Raw genomic sequence first — 23,639 nt, forward strand, 5'->3', positions numbered from 1 at the left:
GTTGTGCTTCTTTCTCTTAGGCCAGGGGTCACCAAACGTTTTCAGCAGGGGGCCAGTCCACTGTCCCTCAGACCTTGTGGGGGCCAGACTATATTTTGGAAAAAGAATAATGAACGAATTCCTATGCCCCACAAATAACCCAGAGATGCATTTTAAATAAAATGACACATTCTACTCATGTAAAAACACCAGGCAGGCCCCACAAATAACTCAGAGATGCATTTTAAATAAAAGGACACATTCTACTTATGTAAAAACACACTGATTCCCAGGCCGTCCGCAGGCCAGATTTTAGAAGGCGATTGGGCCTGATCCGGCCCCCAGTTTGCCTTAGTTTGCCTACCCATGCCTTAGGCTTTATTGCCTGCTGATGTTTTGGTTGCATTTCTGTAAATAGATGAGCACAGTTACCAAAAGAAAAGTGTCAATAAGGAAACACAGATATGAGTCCCTGCGGTGCTGTGGTGAAGAGACTTGTAGGAGGATGTGGAAGGCTTGGTTGAGAAACCCCACATGGCTGCACAGCTCTCGATGAGTGACCTCGAACCAGTGACCTTGGGCTCTTTGGGCCTGAACTACTTTGCAGGCCTTCTTCCCTGATCAATTTCAGAGCATGTTAGAAGCCCTCTTGGCTTGCAGTTCTCTACGCTTATCACTAGATGGCAGTACTGGCGAGGAACTTAAAGGAACTCCGGCAAGGAGTGTTAACTCCTTTTTGCACCCATGTTTCTTCCCTTGACTGATTGAATTAATCAAGATTGCTTGAATCAATAAAGGTGGTGACCAGTGAAGACTGTCCTTCCTTGGAGGTTTTTAAGCAGAGGTTGGATGGCCATCTATCATGGACACTTTGGTTGAGATTCCTGCATTGCGGGGGGTTGGACTAGATAACCTGCGGGGTCCCAATTCTATGATTCTATGAATTGATCGGTTGCATTTCTTTTTTTTCTTTTTTTTAAAATATTTATTCCAATTTTCACAAATACAGAAAAAATTGAAAAAGACAAAATACAGTAAAATAAGGGGGGGAGGGGAAAAAACAAAGATAGAAAAAAAATTTAAAAATACATAAAAAACCAGACCTCCACCCCACCAACAAGAGAAAAAAACCAAAAACATTTAAAAAAGAAACACTTCCATTTTTCAGAATTCCATCCTTCAATAACTTATTTCCTCGACCTCCTCCCACCTCCCTTTTTGTATTCCAATTACTAATTAAGTCAGCAAATTCTTTCCATCTTTCACTGCTTACTCACTTATTTATCTTAATCCATTTAAACCTTATCCTCCCATCAACATCTAAAAGATTATCTATACTCCAATCTAATAAAAAGAGAAAAGAGAAAAACCTTAAATCTTATACCCTTAAATCCTAAAATCTCAAATCCTTATCATATTTCCACTAAAGTCATATAAATTCATTCCACCATCTCCCAACATTCCTTAATTGTACAATATTATGCTAAATGCTGTTTTTAAAAAATTCCCAATTTTTTCCCACCATCTCTTCCCCCTGGTTTCGGATTTTATCAGTCTTTTCTGCTAATTTTATCAGTCTTTTCTGTCAGTTCCATTAATTCCATCAACCTGGTGCTCTTATGTCCGAGGCTCTTAACTCTTCTCCCTGTTCTGTCTGCGGATTTCTTTCAATACTTAAAATTAAATCCCAAAGGGCTTTTTTCTCGACAGCTCCTTTATTCAATTTCAGTTGCATTTCTAACCCACCTTTTTTTCTCCAAGGAGCTCAAGTATAGTGGTACCTCTATTTACGTGCCCCTCTTGTTATGTCTCCTTCGGGATACGCATGTGGCAAACCCCGAAGTATATTAGCTAAAGTGGTGCTTCAGGTTAAGAACAGTTTAAGAAGCTGCTTCAGGTTAAGAACAGATCTCCAGAACGAACTAAGTTCTTAACCCGAGGTACCACTGTATTTAGAAGCACTGCAACCTCCAACTGCAGAGGCAGAGCAGAGCTGATCGAGCCGGGTAGCTGCCCAAATGTGGAGAAACTGAATTGAAGATTGGAAAACTGAGAACCCAAGAGGACAGGCCTGTCTGTCCCTGGCCACTGCCCTCTTGCCTTCCCCTCGCGCTGGGCCTGCCCCTCCACCCTGCTGCTTGGCTGCCCCTCCTGCCACTCAACCACCACATTCCCTGGCAGCAAACACTTAAGAATGGGCTTTGGCTCCACCGCTGTTCTGGCATCCTCCCTCCCACCCTCTGCTTTGGGAGCCCGCCCTTTCCCTGGATTGGAAGGGGAGTAAACACTCCAGAATATTTTTTTTCCACCTGTTTGCTCAGCTCTGTGGGCTTAGAGAGCTTTATTCGCTTCTGTTTATCAACCCTGCCAATGCCACCCCGCTCTCCAGCGCTGCCAGAGACAGGCACCTGCCACCTGCAAACCTTACTGCCGGTTCTAAGCGGCTCCCAGCTGGGGACCTAGCACTTCTTCCTTTTTCCTCCTCAACTTCTCCACAGTGACGCTTTGGGCACCTTCCCTTGGTTCCTGCCCGGTGCCTCCATGCCAGCACTGCCAGGGCCGCTCCAGGACGCCTCCATCCTCCCAGCTCACTTTGGGAGCAAGGCTGTGGAGGCAGGTAAGTGGAAACTAACAGGCCTGGTTTGGGGGGCATTGTGGGGGGCGGATGGGGGAGAGCAAGGCCAGCGACCCTTATTGGGGCACAAGGTTCTTTTAAAATGAAGTGCAAAGGCCTTGGGCCATTTTCCTCCACTCTTGGGTTCTGTTTTCCACATCGCTTTGCAAGAAAGAAGAATTTGAGTTATCTGAAAAGTGCACCAGGATTTTACAGTGGTACCTGGGGTTAAGAACTTACCGTATTTTTCGCTCTATAAGACGCACAGGACCATAAGACGCACCTGGTTTTTGGCGGAGGAAAACAAGAAAAAAAATATTCTGAATCTCAGGCGCCAGAACAGCAAGAGGGATTGCTGCGCAGCAAAAGCAGCGATCCCTCTTCCTGTTCTGGCTTCGGGGATAGCTGTGCAGCCTGCATTCGCTCCATAAGACGCACACACATTTCTCCTTACTTTTTAGGAGGGAAAAAGTGAGTCTTATAGAGCAAAAAATACGGTAATTCGTTCCAGAGGTCTGTTCTTAACCTGAAATTGTTCTTAACCTGAAGCACTACTTTAGCTAATGGGGCCTCCTGCTGCCGCCGCGCCGCCGGAGCACGATTTCTGTTCTCATCCTGAAGCAAAGTTCTTAACCCGAGGTACTATTTCTGGGTTAGCGGAGTCTGTAACCTGAAGCGTATGTAACCTGAAGTGTATGTAACCCGAGGTACCACTGTCCTTGGTTGGAGAACTGCCTTGCAACCAAGGAAGCAAAAATTCAGAGACCCTGAAACAGTGGCGCCAGCCTGCTTGTAGCTTGTGCTTGGCTCACTGAGAGGCGCCTGGTACTGACTCAGACCAGTGCTGCCTACTCTAGCGGCAGCAATGACTCTCCAGGGTTTGAGGCAGGGGACTGACTTCCCAGCCCCACCTGGAGATTCTGCTCCTGGGGACTGAGCCTCCTGCATGCAGACCAGGTGCTCCAGCGCTGAGTTATAGCCCTCGCAGCAAAGGTGGGCAGCGGAGGAGGGATGCTGAGGAGTGGCTGCAGGAGGCTGGTCCATTTTCTCTCTAAGCCTCTTTTGTTTGCATGTGGGGAGAGGAGGGCCCTTTTCCCAGCTGAACAGCAAGGAGCTTTGTTCAGAGGGATGGGAAGGAGGGGGCCGCAGAGGGGTTGCAGCCAAGAGGCTGCTGCTGGCTGCAGGATCCCAGGCAAGTTGGCAGGCAGCCGGAGCACCCTACAGTTATTTATTAATTTGAGGGGGGGGGTCCCCAGGTTTTTGTTTATTATTTACTTGTGATATATTTACTTATGAGAAAACACAACAAAATATAATACAGTGGTGCCCCGCAAGACAAATGCCTCGCAAGACGGAAAACCCGCAAGACAAAAGGGTTTTCCGTTTGCAGAGGCGCTTCGCAAGACGAATTTCCCTATGGGCTTGCTTTGCAAGATGAAAATTGACGAAAAATTTTGAGGTTTTTTTCCGCTCCAAAACCCCTTTTTCTGAAGCGCTAAGCTGCTAAAAGCATTTTAGCAGCAAAACCGCTAATCCCTTACGCCTTAAAAAGCCGTTTTTAGCCCTTAAACTGTCAATAGCGCTAATAGCGCTAATCCGCCAATGGGCTTGCTTCGCAAGACAAAAAAACCACAAGACGAAAAGACTCGCGGAACGGATTCTTTTCGTCTTGCGAGGCACCACTGTACCAGATGCTAACTAAAACAAAAACAGAGGCATATCTGCAGCCAAACATATAGGAGCAGAATTCCAAGCCCAAACCAAATGTAATAAATTAATATCACAAACTTACAAGTGACACAAATTTGTTTCAGTTCTCCCATACCTTCTTACCTCCAGTATGCTCACCATACATTTAAAGCACATTTCCTCCCCTCCAAAAAAGGAGCTGTAGTTCACCCACACAGAGAACTATAATTCCCAGCATCCTTAACAAACTGCAGTTTTCAGAATTATCGGTGGAGGAAGGAAATGTGTATCGGTTGTGTGTGTGGTCTGTAGGGGGTTAGAGAATGTTGAGGTCACCAAGGGCCCAACATTAGAGCACGGATAGGGGACCTCTGGGATTGATGGATTTATTGCAGACTGCCCACACAAGATTTCCGCTTTAGCAGTTGTTTTGTGATCCTGATGGAATCATGAAACTGTAAAGCTGGAAAAGACTATAGGGGTCATCTAGTCTAACCCTCTGCAACGCAGGAATTTCAGCTAAAGAATTCCTGACAGACGGCCATCCAAACTCTGCTTGAAAACCTCCAAAGAAGAAGAGCCCACTATTCAAAATGGGATCATGCTGAACTGCCTCAAAACCATCCTGAGCACAATCACAAAAGCACAATAAAAATGTCGTCTGGGGGTCCCCATTGTGTATCATTCATAGACAGAAAGAGACAGATTTTGTTGTATTTTTTCGTAAAACGCTTAGGGACTGATCTAGAATTCAGCTGCATATAAATGCAGGAATAAAAAAAAAGTCAAGGTTCTTCCTAACCTTGAGAGCTAAATAGCACATCCAGGTTCTGAGGCAATTTACTGCAGGGTACCCTTGGCCAGAGGACGCGGGTGGCGCTGTGGGTAAAAGCCTCAGCGCCTAGGACTTGCCGATCGAAAGGTCGGCGGTTCGAATCCCCGTGGCGGGGTGCGCTCCAGTCGTTCGGTCCCAGCGCCTGCCAACCTAGCAGTTCGAAAGCAGCCCCGGGTGCAAGTAGATAAATAGGGACCGCGGGAAGGTAAATGGCGTTCCGTGTACTGCGCTGGCTCGCCAGATGCAGCTTGTCACACTGGCCACATGACCCGGAAGTGTCTCCGGACAGCGCTTGCCCCCGGCCTCTTGAGTGAGATGAGCGCACAACCCTAGAGTCTGTCAAGACTGGCCCGTATGGGCAGGGGTACCTTTACCTTTACCTTTACCTTACCCTTGGCCAGGTCAGGAGAGTCTTGCTGGCTTCCTGGACTGAATGTGGGCCTCCCAAAACGATCTTCCTGGCCACTGTGGGGAAATTTCCTCTCCACCTCCTTTCTCCTCTTCTTCCCCATGGCCACCCATCCAATTTTAAAACATACCAGAGACCCTGCTTAGCTTTGAAAATGGGCTAGCAATTTTATTGCTGCACCACTAGGTCAAATCAACCTTACCCGATAGCTGAAGTGGAAATCATAGGCTATTGTTAGTGGGAAGGGAAAGGGGCCCACTCTGAACCATGCAGGCTAGGTGCAGAGGCCAGGGAACCCCGAGAGCAGCCCCTGCCATTTCTCCCCTAGGACCAGCAGTGCCTCCGATTTGCCTAGAGGTGCTGTAGAGGAAGCACAGGTGGGGCTGCTGAGGAGTCAGTTCCAGCCTCCAAGGAGTGGCAGCGAGTGATGCACACCTTGGAGGCGGGATCTGCCACCACTGTTGCCTGAGGCAGTCACCTCACCTTGCCTCATGGGTGGGCTGGCCCTGTCTGCTTATTTCATGGGATTAATAGCTGTACTTCAGGGACCCGTGTGGCGCTGTGAGTTAAATCACAGAGCCTAGGACTTGCCGATCAGAAGGTTGGCGGTTCGAATCCCCGCTACGGGGCGAGCTCCTGTTGCTCAGTCCCTGCTCCTGCCAACCTAGCAGTTCGAAAGCACGTCAAAGTGCAAGTAGATAAATAGGTACCACTCCGGCGGGAAGGTAAACGGCGTTTCCATTAGCTGCTCTGGTTCGCCATGCTGGCCACATGACCCGGAAGCTGCACACCGGCTCCCTCGGCCAATAAAGTGAGATGAGTGCCACAACCACAGAGCTGGTCACGACTGGACCTAATGGTCAGGGGCCCAATGTGGGTTTGGGCACATTGAAGATCCTGTGGAACTAGTGCTCTTCCTCTCCGGTCTCCTCCTCCACCTCCATTAGGGATGGATGAAAAGGTCATTGGGGTCACCATGACACGTCCCACATCATGCTCCCCTAGAGCAGCCCAAGGGAGGGGCGGGACGTAGAGGGAAAGCTGGCCCAGGGTTATCTCAGGTCAGCCCTCCAGACCCAGTCAAGGACGTTGCCACCGCGGCAGCTTGGAAACTGCAGGTGAAATATCTTTTTTATTGGAACATTTTCTCTTGGCCTCTGAGCACACAGGAACAATCATTGACAATCTTAATCTGTATGGTTGTAGATTTTCAGATAAGCTAAAAATAGATGGGCACTGCTTCGGACCCTTGTCCACTGCTCAGGCGCTATTTCCATGTTGAACAATGATTACAAATTGTTTGCAAAAATATTAGCAGATTGAAAAAAATGTTAAATGAGTATACCGTATTTTTCGCCCTATAGGACGCACTTTCCCCCCTCCAAAAATGAAGGGGAAATGTGCGTGCGTCCTATGGGGCGAATGCAGGCTTTCGCTGAAGCCTGGAGAGCGAGAGGGGTCGGTGCACACCAACCCCTCTCGCTCTTCAGGCTTCAGGAGAGCCCCAGCGCCAGCCCCACAAGGTTGGGGGACAGAGGGAGGCGGAACGCTGCCATCCTGCTGTCTCCTGAAGTGGTTTGGAGGCTGATGGCGGGGAGCCCCCGCCGCCAGTCCCGCCAGCTCTGGGGACAGCTGGGAGGCGCAGCGCGTCTTCCCACTGTCCCCGGACCTGGTCTGAAGGCGGGCTGCGGGGAGAAGAGCGCTTCTCCCCGCTCCCAGCCCCACAAGCGCCTGGGGGGGGGAAATAATTTTTTTTCTCTTTATTTCCCCCCAAAAAAACATGGTGCGTCCTATGGGGCAAAAAATACGGTATATATCAAGATCAGGCAGGGTTTCTTGCAGGTAGACAAGTGAATGGGGAATATAAGGAATATTATGAATATAATAGAATACCTGGAGGTCAAAAATGAAAAGGAAGCAGCAATGATGTTTATAGATGCTGGAAAAGCCTTTGACAACGTCTCTTGGAAATTCATGACAAAGCTGCTTGAAGAAATTAAATGTGGCCCTAAATTTCTATAGGGAATACCAGCAATTTACTCGGAACAAAAAGCAAAATTAATTATAAATCAGGTGATAACGGACGAATGTCAGATACAAAAAGGAACTAAACAAGGATGCCCACTATCACCATTGTTGTTCATCCTGGTACGGGAAGTACTTGCCAGAAACATAAGAGCAGATAAAGAGATCACAGGTGTAAAAACTGGGGAAAGTGAGTTTAAACTAAAAGCATATGCAGATGAATCATAGAATCATAGAGTTGGAAGAGACCACAAGGGCCATCGAGTCCAACCCCCTGCCAAGCAGGAAACACCATCAGAGCACTCCTGACATATGGTTGTCAAGCCTCTGCTTAAAGACCTCCAAAGAAGGAGACTCCACCACACTCCTTGGCAGCAAATTCCACTGTCAAACAGCTCTTACTGTCAGGAAGTTCTTCCTAATGTTTAGGTGGAATCTTCTTTCTTGTAGTTTGGATCCATTGCTCCGTGTCCGCTTCTCTGGAGCAGCAGAAAACAACCTTTCTCCCTCCTCTATGTGACATCCTTTTATATATTTGAACATGGCTATCATATCACCCCTTAACCTCCTCTTCTCCAGGCTAAACATGCCCAGCTCCCTTAGCCGTTCCTCATAAGGCATCGTTTCCAGGCCTTTGACCATTTTGGTTGCCCTCCTCTGGACACGTTCCAGTTTGTCAGTGTCCTTCTTGAACTGTGGTGCCCAGAACTGGACACAGTACTCCAGGTGAGGTCTGACCAGAGCAGAATACAGTGGCACTATTACTTCCCTTGATCTAGATGCTATACTCCTATTTAGTGATAACAGTAGAAGATCCAAAAACTTCACTCCCTAAAGTGATAGAAAAGATTCAGAAATCTGGGGAAGTGGCAGGTTTTAAATTAAATAGGAATAAAACAAAACTACTAGTTAAAATTTGAAAAAAGGGCACCTGCACCTCTGCTGCTGGTCTGCACACGCCCTTGGAAAAGCCAAGGCGGCGGAAGCACGCCAGCGGCAGACTTCTTGGCTCTGAGCCACCCTTCCTGGCATGCCCTTGGCCGTGTCCCCCACTGCTGCAATCCAGTAGGCCAGGACGGGGAGCCTTTTGCCCTGCGGATGGTAAGCAAATAGAATCGGAGAACTGTAGAGCTGGAAGGGAACCCAAGGGCCATCTAGCCTGACCCAGTGCAATGCAGGAATCGCCGGAAAAGAACCCCCGACAGACAGCCATCCACCCATGACAGAGAGTCCACTTCAACGTCCAACAGCTCTTACCTTCAAACGTTCTTCCCAATCTTTAGTTGGAATCTCCCTTCTTGCAATTTGAATTCATTGGTTCTGGTCCTATCCTCCAGAGCAGGAGAAAACAAGCTTGTCCTGTGACAGCCCTTCAGATCACCTCTCAGCCTTCTCTTCTCAAAAGGCCATCATATTGCATAGTTTATCCATTTTTCTGTTTATCTCTTTAAAACGAGCGTTATTTTCTCAGCAATAGCCATTCGCCAAACGTTGTTGGACCATAAATCTGGGGGTGGGTCCTTTAAGACCTTCCAGGTTTGAGCTAAAGAGAGACAAGCCTTTGAAGAGGTGTACAGTGGTATCTCGGGTTAAGAACTTAATTCGTTCTGGAGGTCTGTTCTTAACCTGAAACTGTTCTTAACCTGAAGCACCACTTTAGCTAATGGGGCCTCCCGCTGCCACCGCCACGCGATTTCTGTTCTCATCCTGAAGCAAAGTTCTTAACCCGAGGTACAATTTCTGGGTTAGCGGAGTCTTAACCTGGAGCATATGTAACCTGATATGTCTGTAACCCAAGGTACACTGTATAATAAACAAGAATGGAGGGAGAAATGAAGGAGCTCCCAAATTATTTTGAATATTTCTGAGGATACCAGTCCCCCAAAGTGTCTGTATTAGCAGGCAGCCCCACCATGAGAGGTAATACGTTCCCTTAGTACCTGTTTTTTGAGCATCCACCCTGATTTGCTGGCCCAAAGCTTGCCCTGTCTTTTACTGAGCATTATTAATTTTTTGTAGGGACGTGGGTGGCACTGTGGGTAAAAGCCTCAGCGCCTAGGGCTTGCCAATCGAAAGGTTGGTGGTTCGAATCCCCGCGGCGGGGTGCGCTCCCATTGCTCGGTCCCAGCGCCTGCCAACCTAGCAGTTCGAAAGCACCCCCGGGGGCAAGAAGATAAATAGGGACCGCTTACTAGCGGGAAGGTAAACGGCGTTCCGTGTGCGGCTCTGGCTCGCCAGAGCAGAGATGTCACGCTGGCCACGTGACCCGGAAGTGTCTTCGGACAGCGCTGGCCCCCGGCCTCTCGAGTGAGATGAGCGCACAACCCTAGAGTCTGTCAAGACTGGCCCGTACGGGCAGGGGTACCTTTACCTTTACCTATGATTTTTTGTGGAAAGGGCACACAACGCGAATATGTCCTTCCTCCATCCCGATTTGCTCACAGTGTGTTTAGGCAGCTTCCTCTTAGTCATTCATTCGCTCCACACTTTTTAGGGCATTTCCCTGCCACTCTCTATTCCGCAAAATGCCCTTTTCTTTTTACCAAGTGGATTTGTTGCACTTGGGCGATAGAAAGCTTGCATCCACTTGAAATGCACAAACCTAAAGTTCTGCTGGGCACTTGAATCCCTCCTGCAAAGAACTGACAGATTGGGGGCGCCCTGAGCGTTGTGCTGCTTGCCGGGAGGTCAGGTATGCCAACTCTAGGGGGCAGAGGTCTCTTCTGCCCCCTTAATATTTGGCTGGCGGAACATTGCAGAAGGCTGCACCAGGCTGCGTAGTGTCGGGAGATGTGTGATGTTGTGACACACTTGCGTCACGCATAGATGATGCGCAACATCCCCCAGGCATCACGTGTTCAGTGTGGATTGGGGCCATGCAGTGAGGCACTTTCAGGGCTACCGTGCCTCCTCCTGGGTGCAGCGAAAAATGGTTTTCATTCTTAGATGAGAAATAACACTGTTTCACTATAAACAAAACACAGTGGAGAGCAGTAATTCAGGGGCTAATGGATGATGCGAGGGACCAATAAGCTATTCATCTTCCATGCTGTTGCCACCCAACAAAAGGGGCAGAAGCTGCAAATGGGAAGTTTTTGTTTTTTTTTATAAGATATTTATTAAAGTTTTCAATATATTACAAAAATTAGAAAAGATAAAAAAACAAAAAGGAAAAGAAAATACAAAATAGGAACAATTAAAAACAAATCCGTCTTTCCATGTCTTATCTTTCATTTGCTTGTTTCCCTGACCTCCCCATACCTCCCTTTCTTGCATTCCAGTTCAATTGGTTAATTCAGCAAATCCTTTCCCTCTTTAATTTTATCTTATCTTTTATCTTAATATAACTTTGAGTTATCACCTGTTAACAATCCATTTTTACATATTCCTTAACATTGCTACTAAAAAATCCCACTTAGCTTCAATCCAGCATCATTCTAACATTCATTAATTTTACAGTGTTTCTGTAAATAGTCTTTAAATTTCTTCCAATCTTCTTCCACTGACTCTTCTCCCTGGTCTCGGATTCTGCCGGTCATTTCCGCCAGCAAATGGGAAGCTTTTAACTAACATTGCAAGGGGCCTTCGCTGGATGGGCATGGGTTTTGCATGAACATTATAGGAAGCACTGCAGAGACAGGCATTGCAGGACAAGATATCCCTACATGAAGTTACATGTTCAACTACCATTCTAGTTCTGCTCGGGTGAGTAATCTCTGTGGAGTAAAATGCCCCCTGCGCATGGTCATCTCAACACCAAAGACAAAAGTGAGAGATCAAAGAGCTGCCTTCCCTACCAGAAAGGCGAGGTTGATCTTCACAGCTGTCTTACCACATCACCATCTCTTGCCTGCAAGATCTACGCAGCGGACGGCATCTCTCGCCCAGGATCTATTTATACCGCCTTCTCTGTTTCGCAAGGAGCCCACCTTTGGGGAGGTCATGGGCCTTCCAATAATGTACCTGCCCTGCAAGGCAGATGACATTCTGCGTGGCTGGTCTTGTTGCTCCTGATGCGGAATGGCAACCCGTGGGGGAGGAAGGAAAGGGGGTCACTGCCGGTTGCCTCAAGCGGACCGGAATAGATGTAGTGCGAACCGGAGGATCTGCCCGCAGAGCTCTGGATTATTTAAAGAGAGACACGTTGACTTGCACACTGTCAGGCAGGCTCCGGGGATGCTAGATCCTTTGTGCCCCACAAGCCCCTTTCCTCCGTCCCCCCGGGGACCTTGCTTCAGGGAGGTCACCTAGGGTACCACTCCTGCCTGCCAGGTCCTGCTGCAGAGCTCTCCCCGGCTGCTGCTGCTGCCGCCGCCTTGCTCTTCTTCCATGGGTGATCTCCACTGTCGTCCTCTGTCCGCCCCAAGTGCCCGGCTCAGGTGAGCAAGGACCCTCCTTGGGCTCTCACTCCCATCTGGGGCAAGGCAGGGGATGGCGCTCTTCAAGGACCACATCTTCCCAGCTCTGTCCCTCTGCCAGTCCATCATCTTTTTCTTCTGCAAGGGGATGATTGAAGGGTTGGTGATCCTCCTCTTCCTGTGGCTGCTGGTCCAGGTACTGCTAGACAAACACCAGCATGGTGAGTATGCCCTCCTCCTCCTCCTCCATCCTCACCCTCTCCCTGAAGTATCATGGGAACTATAGTTTCCTAAGGAGATTGTAAAAAAGGGTAAAGGGACCCCTGACCATTAGGTCCAGTCGTGGCCGACTCTGGGGTTGCGGAGCTCATCTCGCTTTATAGGCCAAGGGAGCCGGCGTACAGCTTCCGGGTCATGTGGCCAGCATGACTAAGCCGCTTCTGGCGAACCAGAGCAGCGCACGGAAACTGTAGCACTGTGAGAATAGGGGTCTCCTGTGGGCTAAACCACAGAGCCTAGGACTTGCCAATTAGAAGGTTGGCGGTTCGAATCCCCATGACGGGGTGAGCTCCCGTTGCTCGGTCCCTGCTCCTGCCAACCTAGCAGTTCGAAAGCACATCAAGTGCAAGTAGATAAATAGGTACCGCTCCGACGGGAAGGTAAACGGCGTTTCCGTGCGCTGCTCTGGTTCACCAGAAGTGGCTTAGTCATGCTGGCCACATGACCCGGAAGCTGTACGCCGGCTCCCTCAGCCAGCAAAGCGAGATGAGCGCTGCAACCCCAGAGTTGTCCACGACTGGACCTAATGGTCAGGGGTCCCTTTACCTTTTAACAGCTCTCAGCACCTTAAACAAACTACAGTTCCCAGGATTCTTTGGGAGAAGCCATGGCTGTTAACGTGGTGCTAAAGTGCCTTTTAAGCCTGTGGGGTGGGCATTCTGCGGATGATTATCCTTTGTGTGGGTGAATCTGGAGCAACAGCATTTTGCAGGAGGAGGGATTCATGTTTTAGCTTTGTGTGTTGAAAGTGGACTAAAGCACCCTGGCCGTGGGCAGTTTGGGAAGTGATGGGAAGATGCACTGCAAAGTGTGTGGGATGAACAAGTGACTAATGGCGAGACCACCCTGCAAGCAAATCAGGGTGACCAGTCATTGTCGTATAACCACCCTGTAAACAAATCAAAATCAATGCTCAGTTAAAAAATGGACACAGTCTAACCTTTAGCCCCAGCACCTTGAGCCAACTACCGTCCTTTTGGGGTTTCCATGGCTCCTCAAATATATTGCTCCAAGGATGTAATGTAGATAAGGCCCCAGATGGTTCCATATCGGAGTTCCCTAGGAAGAGGGCTGGACTGTTAAACCACTTTGGGACTTCCACCTCTGTGAGGGGGTCGGAGGGAGGGGCCTCCCAGCTACTCTCAGCAGCCTTAACAAACTACCAGATTCCTTGGTGGAAGCCATAGCTGTTTGTTTGCTTTGTTAAGTCGTATGGTACCATACTGTTTTCGAAGTATAGTGCAGATGGGGCCTGTCGCTACTACATCACATTGTTGGCATTAGGATATTTGATTCCCGTGTTGCAGGGGGTTGGACTAGATGACCCTTGGGTTCCCTTCCTGTCCTACCATTCTATGATTCTACGGAATCTGGTTCTATTTCCCTTCCCTTTTCAGGGAGCGGGAAAGCATTAAAAAGTCAGCTGTGGGCCGTAGTCTCTAAAAATCAAAGGCAGCCTTCTAGCACAGATCTCCAGGTGTTGTAAGGCTCCCAGCTGCCATTAACCTCAACCAGCATGCCCAGTGCTCAGGGTTGATGGGAGCTAGACAGTCCAATAACATCCTGGGGGCCACAGTCTGCAAACAGGAGCAGCCGCAGCAGCCACTATTTATTGGTGTTCTCTGGATTGATTTTTGTTCTGGACGTGAGATGAAGAAAGGAACATTGGCAAGTTCCTGCACTGCCGGGGGTTGGGCTAGATGAACCCTGGGGTTCCCTTCCAGCCCTACAATTCTTTCCCCGTTTTTGTTAGAGGTGCAGGGGATTGGTCCAGGGCCTTCTACATGCCAAGCATGCGCTCTAGCCTTGCACTGCAGCCCTCCCTCCTCCCATCTCTTGGGACAATGCAACACACTCTCTCACAAACACACACACACACACATTCTGGGGTCAGCTGCCAACTGACCTGGAAGCCAAGCACAGATTGAGTGCTTTGCAAAGGGCTGTTTGACTAGGCAAGGGCCTCTTAGCTCCACAACAGCCCTGCGTCAGCAAAACTGCAGGCCTGATAAGCAGAGCTTTTCTTTCCCTGGGGTTTATCTGGTTTGAGGAGAGTCTGGCTTTATTTTAGCTCCTGAGCAAACATGTCGAACTGATGTCATCAGGCCAGAGCTGCTCTGCAGGCGTCTTTTGGAGAGAGTGGGAGTCGGGATGGGGTCCCTTCCCTGCCTTCTCTACTCTCCTTTTGAGCTGCCCCTCTTGCCCTTCAGAGCCTTAGTGGTAGTTGTTGTTGCCAATCTGTTCCAGCTGTTGTGAGCAGAGATGGGGAGGAATCCAGTTCACACTTAAAGGAAATACTGTACTACCTAATCCACACATTCCAAAGCTGCCGGTAGTGATAGTGCAATTATACAGATCTATGGTGTGGATCATTATACAGATCATTATACATATATATGCAGATCATTCTACAGATCTATGGTGCGGCTCTGGGCTGTGGGTGGCGATGTGGTCTAAACCACTGAGCCTAGGGCTTGCCAATAGGAAGGTCAGTGGTTTGAATCCCTGTGACGGGGTGAGCTCCCGTGCAAGTAGATAAATAGGTACCACTCCGGCGGAAAGGTAAACAGCGTTTCCATGGGCTGCTCTGGTTCGCCAGAAACAGCTTAGTCATGCTGGCCACATGACCCGGAAGCTGTCTGCGGACAAACACCAGCTCCCTTGGCCAGTAAAGCGAGATGAGCGCTGTAACCCCAGAGTTGTCCGCAACTGGACTTAACTGTCAGGGGCCCCTTTAGCTTTACCTTTATGGTGAGCCCTCCCCTGAAACTGGGACCTGCCCCCTAGAGGCTCTGCAGTTGCTTTTCCCACAATACTACCCTCTTCTGCAAACAGAAAGAAAATTTGGACTTAACATTCGGAGTAACTTTCAGGTAGTAAGACAATGCACACTCATTCCTTGGAGGTTTTTAAGCAGCGGTTGGATGGCTATCTGTCAGGGATGCTTCCGTTTAGATCTGATTCTTGCATTGCAGGGGGTTGGACTAGATGACCCTCGGGTCCCTTCCAACTCTAGATTCTATGATTCTCCTCCTCTCCTCTGCTCAGTGCACTTACAGGTATTCCTGGGCGTGGGGCTGAGCCTGCTCTGCTTCTGCCTGCTCCTCGGCTGCGCGATTTGCTGGCACCGGCGGAGGACGCGGCGTCCGGATTGCGGCGAGGCGCAGGCGTCGGGCCGCCCCCTGGTGGATCTGGGCCCCGCTCTGCCCTCTCCGACGACGGCGGTGCCCATCCAGCAACAGTATGCCCAGCTGGCGGGGCAGCTTCTGGAGAGCCTGCCTGCCGCAGCTGCTCGTGCGCCGGCCTCGCCCGACGGCAGCCCCCCGACGGCCCTCCTGCGCGGCCGCGCCTCCCTGCCCAGCCTCGTCGTCCCGCCCGGGCTGAGCGCGCCGCCGGCCCAGCGCCCTCGGGGCCCGCAGCGCCGGAGCACCATTGCCGCGGGAGACAGCAGCCCCCTCGCCGTGCGCCCCGTCGCGGGGCTCCTGCCCGCCGCCGCCCAGGCCAAGCCGCGACCTCGCCTGCACTTCGCCGTCGGCTACTCTCCCCCGGAGGCCACGCTCACGGTGAACGTCGTCGGCGTCGCCCACTTGCCCGGGGGCCTGGGCGCCAGCCGCAGCTGCTACGTCGAGGCGCGCCTGCTGCCGGGCTCCGCGGAGCCGCAGCGCACCGCCCGGCGCCGGAGGAGCCTCCACCCCGAGTTCCACCAGCAGCTCCGCTTCCCCGGCTGCGCCCGCCAAGAGCTGCCGGGCCTGACGCTGCGCCTCGCTGTTTACGCCAGGGCGTTCGCCCGTCGGAAGGACGCCTTCGTGGGCGAGGTGCTGTTCCCCTGCGCCCAGGTGGCCGGCGAGCAGGGCGCCTCGCCCTCTGCGCACGCCCAGGAGCTGTCGCTCACGAAGGTGAGGCTCGCGTCGCCCAGAGGCCAGGGAGTCGTCGCCTCCCGCCCGGCGGGGACCCCCGATTACCCCTTGCTTGCGGACCTCTTAAGGGTCTTCGGGCAGCAATGGTAGTTCCCTAGAATTCAAATTGTAATATAGGAAATAAAAGAAGCAACAGAAATGCAATTGAGAAGCAATCCCCAATATTCTGAGCGATGGGTGGGGTCACCTGCAACCACAAATGCTCACACCCTACTGGTCGCCCATGGGGCACAGTTTGAGAATAATAATAATAATAATAATAATAATAATAATAATAATTTATTTTTTATTATTTACACCCCACCCATCTGGCTGGGCCTCCCCAGCCACTCTGGGCGGCTTCCAACAAAACACTAAAATACAATAACCTATTAAACATTAAAAGCTTCCCTAAACAGGGCTGCCTTCAGATGTCTTCTAAGAACCTGGTACTTTTTGTTCTCTTTGACATCTGGTGGGGGGGCGTTCCACAGGGTGGGTGCCACTACCGAGAAGGCCCTTTGCCTGGTTCCCTGGAAGGCCCTCAGAGCTGGACCTCAGTGTCCGGGCAGAAAGCCTGCATTGGATGGGTAAGGGCTGGTTTTATTTGTGTGTATGTGTGTCATGAGCGTAGCCAGGATTTATTTCCAGGGGAGAGCAGAACCTCAGTTAGTTATGTATTTTGATTTGCTTGATTTAGGGAGGGGCAGCTGCCCCCCCCCACGTGGCTACACCCATAGTGGGTGGGTGTTCCCTTTAGAGCAGGGTTAGGTAACTGGCCCTCCAGATGTTATTTGATTCCAGCTCCTATTAGCTGCTGCCCTGGGGGGGTATGTGGGCCCCTGAAGGGCAGGCTCATACAGTTTTATATAAGTGAAATACAGTGATACCTCAGGTTAAGTATTTACAGTGGTGCCTCGCAAGACGAAAAGAATCCGTTCCGCCAGTCTCTTCGTCTTGCGAAGCAAGCCCATTAGCGGATTAGCGCTATTAGCGCTATTAGCGGCTATTAAAGGCTTAAGGGTTTAGCGGATTAGCTGCTAAAAGGCTATTAGCGGCTATTAAAGCCTTAAGGGATTAGCGGCTTAGATCAGCTGTTAGGCGGCTTAGCCATCAGCTGTCAAGCGGCTTAGCTAACAGCTGTTAAGCGGCTTAGGGGCTTGGGGAAAAGGGGGGGAGGGGAAAAAAACCCCAGGAATCGCAAGACATTTTCGTCTTGCGAAGCAAGCCCATAGCAAATTCGTTTTGCGAAGCACCTCCAAAACGGAAAACCCTTTCGTCTAGCGGGTTTTCCGTCTTGCGAGGCATTCGTCTTGCGGGGCACCACTGTAATTCGTTCCGGAGGTATTTTCTTAACCTGAAGCTGTTCTTAACCTGAAGCACCACTTTAGGTAATGTGGCCTCCTGCTGCTGCCGCGCTGCCGGAGCATGATTTCTGTTCTCATCCTGAAGTTCTTAACCTGAAGCACTATTTCTGGCTTAGCGGAGTCTGTAACCTGAAGCATCTGTAACCTGAAGCATATGTAATCTGAGGTATCACTGTAACTAAACAGCATTTTAAAGCCTTAGGCAAGTGACTTTGACACGCAGGCATCCCAACAAAGAGGCCGTAAGCAGCGCAATGTGGCATGTGCAAAAACCACAGGAGGCGAGAGTTGCTCTTGTGCTGGAAACCTGCTTCCTGGTTTCCCATTGAGGCTTCTGGTTGGCCACTGTGCAAAGAGGATGCCGGACTCGATGGGCATCCACTGGCCTGATCCAGCAGACTCTTCTTAGGTTCTTAAATCCATGTGAAATATAAAACTGGAGCTGGCTAACTCCTGAATGTGTGTGTTTATCTATGCCGTGACATGTTCATTCTCTCCCCCTTCAGTGCCACAGTTCCCAGGATATGAGCTCTGCCTCTTGGCTCTCTCAGCCCAAGTCCCTGGGTCAGCTTTTCCTCCTGCTCCAGTATCAAGCTCTGGCCAATCGCATCAAAGTTCTGGTTCGCAAAGCAGAGAACCTGGGACGCGTCAGCCGGATGCTGGGAACACCAGGTAGGATGCAAGTATCAACACATGTTATAGGAACACACAAAAATAGGGAGCTGCCTTCTGCTGAGCCAGACCATTGCTCCCTCTATCTCAGTGTTGTCTGCTCTGACTGGCAGCAGCTCTCCAGGGTTCAGGCAGGGAGTCCCTGCCAGACCTACCAGTGGGGTGCCAGCAGGGATTGAACCTGGCACCTTCTGCATACAAAGCAGATGTTCTGCCACTGAGCTATGGCCCTTCCCTGTATATGCCTTCCTCTGTGATCTCCACATGCAATAATGTTTAAACTGGGATCTGGTGCAGGTATTGCTGAGTGCCTTAACAGATTTAGGTACAGGATTCAGGACACAAATTTTCACAAAATTTGCATTTTTTAATCTATATGCATACACACACATTTTTAAAAAATCTGTGAGCAAATTAAGATGGGGATCTCTCAGACCCCATCTGCATTATGCATTTAAAGCATTAGGAATGCACATTAAACACACGTGGCTCCCCCCAAAGAATCCTGGGAACTGCAGTTTTTTAAGGGTGCTGAGAGTTGTTAGGAGACTCCTCTTCTGCTTATAGTACTACATTTCCCAGAGTTCTCCAGGAAGAGGGCAGGACTGTTAAACAACTCTGGAAATTGCAGCTAGAAACTGCTTTCTTTGCAGAGTGGGAAATGCTAGCTTAGGGGAGCTTTTCTCCCTCCATAGAGGCTACCAAGGGGCTCCCTGGGACTGATGATCAGGTGATGATCCATTATAGGGAGCCTCTTGCAGGGAGCCTCCTGATCAACAGATGGGCACTGAAAACACATCTCCAAAGATTATGGCTGTAAATGCCAATCAGCAATTTTCTTTGAACTTTGACAATCAAAGTTGGGGGAGAGAGGAATCTCTCTCGTTCTCCTTCTTTCATAGAATGGTGGAATTGGAAGTGACTCCAAGGGTCACCATCTCTGCCTCTTCCAGCCGTCAGGCACAAACCTGTCCGTCTCGAGGAGTCCTGCATCTCCCATCCCTTGTCCTCTGCTTCTCCTCTTTCTAGACCACTACGTTCTGATCCACCTCTGCCACGACGGAAAGGTCATTGACACAAAGGAGACCAAGTCCATAGCGGGCTACAACCCCGTGTGGAATGCCCCGTTCCTCTTCAGCTTACCTGCCGGAGACATCCAGGAACAGCAGTTGTCCCTGGAGTTCACAGTCATGCAGGTAATGGATGGAAGATTTGAGCCAAAGTATGCTAGGGACGTGGGTGGTGCTGTGGGTTATACCACAGAACCTAGGACTTGCCAATCAGAAGGTCAGCAGTTGAAATCCTGTTGAGCTCCCGTTGCTCGGTCCCTGATCCTGCCAACCTAGCAGTTCGAAAGCACATCAAAAGTGCAAGTAGATAAATAGGTACCGCTCCAGTGGGAAGGTAAATGGCGTTTCTGTGCGCTGCTCTGGTTCGCCAGAAGCGGCTTAGTCATGCTGGCCACATGAGCTGTACGCCGCCTCCTCGGCCAATAAAGCGAGATGAGCGCCACAACCCCAGAGTCGGCCATGACTGGACCTAATGGTCAGGGGTCCCTTTATGTTAGGGAAAGGGATTGATCTCTCCCAGATGACCAGTGATGGCGATGGTGACGGTTGTCACATTTAGTTAGTAGGGTGAAGACAGATGCAAAGAGCTGTGGTTTCCATTGAACCTCTGACTCCACTCTGGCCATAACTAAGCTGAGTGCTGGAAGATTTGGGGCAGATAAAATAAAAGTCCTTCACGCAATGCCTAGTTAAACTATGGCACTCGCTTCCCTAGGAAACAGGGGTGGCCACTGGTCACTACCGTGGATGGCTTTAAAAAAGGATTACAGTGGTACTTCAGGTTACAGACGCTTCAGGTTACAGACTTCGCTAACCCAGAAATAGTACCTCGGGTTAAGAACTTTGCTTCAGGATGAGAACAGAAATTGTGCTTTGGTAGCGCGGCGGCAGCAGGAGGCCCCATTAGGTAAAGTGGTGCTTCAGGTTAAGAACAGTTTCAGGTTAAGAACGGACCTCCGGAACGAATTAAGTACTTAACCAGAGGAACCACTGTAGACACATGAACAGAGGAGGGGGCCAAGGATGCCTCCTAGCCAGGCTTCCTCAACCTCCGGATGTTTTTGGCCTACAACTCCCATGATCCCTAGCTAGCAGGACCAGTGGTCAGGGATGATGGGAATTGTAGTCTCAAAATATATGGAGGGCCGAGGTTGAGGAAGCCTGTCCTAGCCCATTGCGGGGCGGGGCAGGGCAGGGGGAGGCAAGCAAGGGTAGAACAGCTTGCAGCCTGGGTTGACCTGAAAAGTACAGGCACACAGGTAATTCCTTGGACCCAAATGCAACATATGATCTTGAGTGCTGAGCCCAGCCCACTCTGGACTTGCTGAACAATTGTACAAATGTATAGATTTATCATTTATCTATTATTGTGATTTTTTAAATCCTCCCTTCACCCTAAGGTCCATGGGCAGGTCACAACATTGAAACACAATGTTAAAAACAGTTCCAAACAATTTACAGTCACAAAAATTATGGGGTGGGTTCTAAAAATATGCTCTTCGAGTGTCAAAAGCTGGGGTCAAGAGGTATGTCTTAAGCCACTGAGTTGAACTAAAGGGACATGAGGTTTTAGAAAGACAGCGTGGCTCAGTGGTTAGAGTAGGACCTAGGAGAGACCAGGGTTCTAATCTCCACTGCCATGAAGCTCACTTACCCTCAGCCTAACCTACTTCACAGGGCTGTTGTAGGGATAAAAGGAGGAGGAGGAGAACCTGGTGAATCCTTTCTGCTCAAGGAGGAAACAAAACAACGCATCGATTCCTGCTTGTTGTTGTGCCAACTTACACAAGAGGGTGCACTTCCCCCAGAAGTATTTTGTAGGTGGGAAAACTTGGGCTGAGATTTCCTATAGGCAGGAAAAACCCCTGAGGTGAATGGAAAGGTGCTGCCGTGCCCCTCTGCCCAACTTTGCTTGCCAGGGTCCTGTGGTGGCAGTGGTGGCTTCCAGGTTCTGGTGGGATCTGACGGGGTCTGGGGCTTCTTGCCCCTTTGTTCTTGCTTCTCTGGCAGCAGCGGGAGGGTGCATGGGAGGGGGGCCACCAGCAAGAGAGCCCTGCTCTCTCCTCACTCATCTGGCATCAGGGGGCTGGCAGATATTGGATTCCACCTCCCGCTGTGGCTGTCTCAGTCCATCTCAGGATGGGGTAGCCCTGCTATAGGGCAGCTCTGAGGTCCCCCACAACTATTCCTTTTTTAAAAAAATAATATTTATTAGAAGTTTTATAGTTACAGAAAGAAAGTATGAAAAAAAAAATTTAACAAACAGTACATCAAAAATAAAAAGAAAAACCAAAAGAACAATACATCAAAACAACAAGAAAAACAAAAACATTTAAAAACACATCCAATTTCCATATCTTTATCTTTCATTTACTTGTTTCCTCGACTTCCTCACACCTCCCTTTTTTGTATTCTAGTTCAAATTAGCTAATTCAGCAAATCCTTTCCCTCTTTCTCCCCCACAACTATTCCTGACTCTGTCTCCCCCTCTGTCTTGTCCCAGGCTCGCCTCTACACCCGCAGCTGCGCTGTTGGCCGAGTGCTGATCGGTCCTGTAGCCCCTGAGATGGGGCAGGTCCACTGGAAGGAGATGTGCAGCCGGGGGAACATGGAATCTGCTCGCTGGCATGCCATTCAGTCAGAAGGCTTTCAGCTCTGCCCTTGAGATGCACGTCCAGAGCTTCCTGCTGGGGAGTCGTCTGCCTGTCATGGCGCAGGATGGCACCCTGCCAGAAATGGTCTCCCTCTGCTATGGGAGGCCAGGGAAGGTTTGAGGGGAACTTGGCATTGCGACACCTTTAAGGTATGCAGGACTGCAGGAGGTCCAGCTGGAGAAATCCAAGCCAGTTCCATGTTCTGCCAAGGCAGGGACTTTTTGCCCAAAGAGAGATGCTGCTGCTCAGAGCCTTTCAGAAACCCCGGGGTTGAAAAGTCGACTGCAAGCTCTCCAGGACAGCAGAAAAGAGCAGGCGGATCAAGCTTTCTTCCTCCATAATGCTCCCCACGTCCATCAGGCACGCCGACCTCAGATCTAAGATCCACTGCAGCAACAGCAGCAGCTTCTGGGGCATTGCATCATACGCATAACTTTTGGCTGCCGCCAAACTGAAAACCGCGTCAGCAAAGCTGGATTTGGATGGCGCTCAAAGTCATGGCACTGCTCTAGGTGGGTGCTGACTGCTCCCCATTCTGGTGTTGCAACGAGGAGGAACTTGAACTGGGGCAGCTGGGTGCAAACAGAAATGTCAGAACAGAAGGTGCTGGTGGCATCGTTGCAAGGCAGCTTGGAAGGGCTGTTGTGCTGGAGGCTGCGATGGACAGAGCTCTGCAAGAAGACCCTCTCTGTATAAAGCACATGCATTGCCCATTAACAGCCTTTATTGCATTCCTTCTCAGAACATGCTTATTTCATTCCCTTATCTCACCCTTCCCTCCAGGGGGTTTAGGCCCGGCACACACGGATCTCCCCAACACCACCCCTTCGTATCCTCTCAACAACCCTGCGAGGTTGCATTAGTGGGCAATGCCATGTGGAAGATCTTTCACACTATATGTTAACTTATCCTCTACATGCAAATCCAAAGAGGCACTTTTTGCAAACCCCTGTTTGCGCAGGATAGCAGGCTGTCTCTGAGTGAGAGGGTTCGGGGGTTGTTGAGGGACCACACTGCACTGGGATAAAATAGCCATAAAAAGTGAGGGGGAATTTGGAGCACTAAACTGAAACAGGGGCATCTCTGTTATCAGATATCTCACATTATATGTTTGCTGTTTTTATTTGCAGGTGTCTGAGTTATATTTTAAACTGATTATGATTGTATGGAATTGTCATGGCCTTCAATTAGTACAATAAACTTACTTTGAGTGATGGAGGTTAGACTTGAGGGCAACCTACCAGCTCAAAATCTCCTCAGAAACTTTATGACCGAGCAAGGATTTGAACTCTAGTTTCTTGTACTATGAGGGATGCAGTGGCATAGCGTGGGGGGTGCAGGGGGGGCCGGCCGCACCGGGCGCAACATCTGGGGGGGGGGGCACTCGCAGCTCTCTGCCCCTACCTGGCTCACTCACTCTCACTGCAGTGCTGGCTGTGCGAATCCGATCCGGGTCGCCAGGTCGCCGCCCACTGTGGGGGGGGGGGGTGCCAGGCGTGCGGTGCGGAGAGAGAGCGAGGGACTATCTGGGGGAGGGACAGTGCAGTGGGGGGGGGCGCAAATTACTTGCCTTGCCCCGGGTGCTGACAACCCACGCTACGCCACTGGAGGGATGCAAGAAGCTGCCTTGCACTTAGTCAGATCCGTTGGTCCATCCAGCTCAATATTGTCCAAACCGACCTGCAGCAATGGCTCCCCAGGGATTCATGCAGGGGTCTCTCACAGCCTCACCTGGAGATGCTGTTGCAGACCGAACCTTCTGAATCAGGTGGCTCTACCACTGAGTTATGGT

General features: G+C 50.2%; 2 protein-coding genes across 3 annotated transcripts in view; one reads left to right on the top strand and one right to left on the bottom strand.

Moving 5' to 3' along the window:
- Nucleotides 1-23,639, bottom strand: part of LOC310657815 (uncharacterized protein) — a 437,520-nt gene that overhangs the window by 378,365 nt on the left and 35,516 nt on the right. The gene's annotated exons all lie outside the window — the stretch shown is intronic.
- On the top strand, nt 1,924-23,061 carry LOC310657829 (synaptotagmin-5-like). Of its 2 annotated transcripts, XM_083398910.1 has the most exons (5): nt 1,924-2,596; nt 15,237-16,084; nt 17,958-18,123; nt 19,153-19,319; nt 21,697-23,061. In XM_083398910.1, the coding sequence occupies exons 1-5, from the start codon at nt 2,521-2,523 to the stop codon at nt 21,856-21,858; spliced, it is 1,419 nt and encodes a 472-aa protein (XP_083255036.1). In that variant the 5' UTR covers nt 1,924-2,520; the 3' UTR covers nt 21,859-23,061. The 2 variants fall into 2 exon arrangements, with proteins under 2 accessions (XP_083255036.1, XP_083255035.1); XM_083398909.1 differs by lacking the exon at nt 1,924-2,596 and having other exon boundaries at nt 14,943-16,084.

This window comes from Podarcis tiliguerta, assembly GCF_965153285.1.
Source record: "Podarcis tiliguerta genome assembly, chromosome: 9".
Taxonomy (NCBI): domain Eukaryota; kingdom Metazoa; phylum Chordata; class Lepidosauria; order Squamata; family Lacertidae; genus Podarcis; species Podarcis tiliguerta.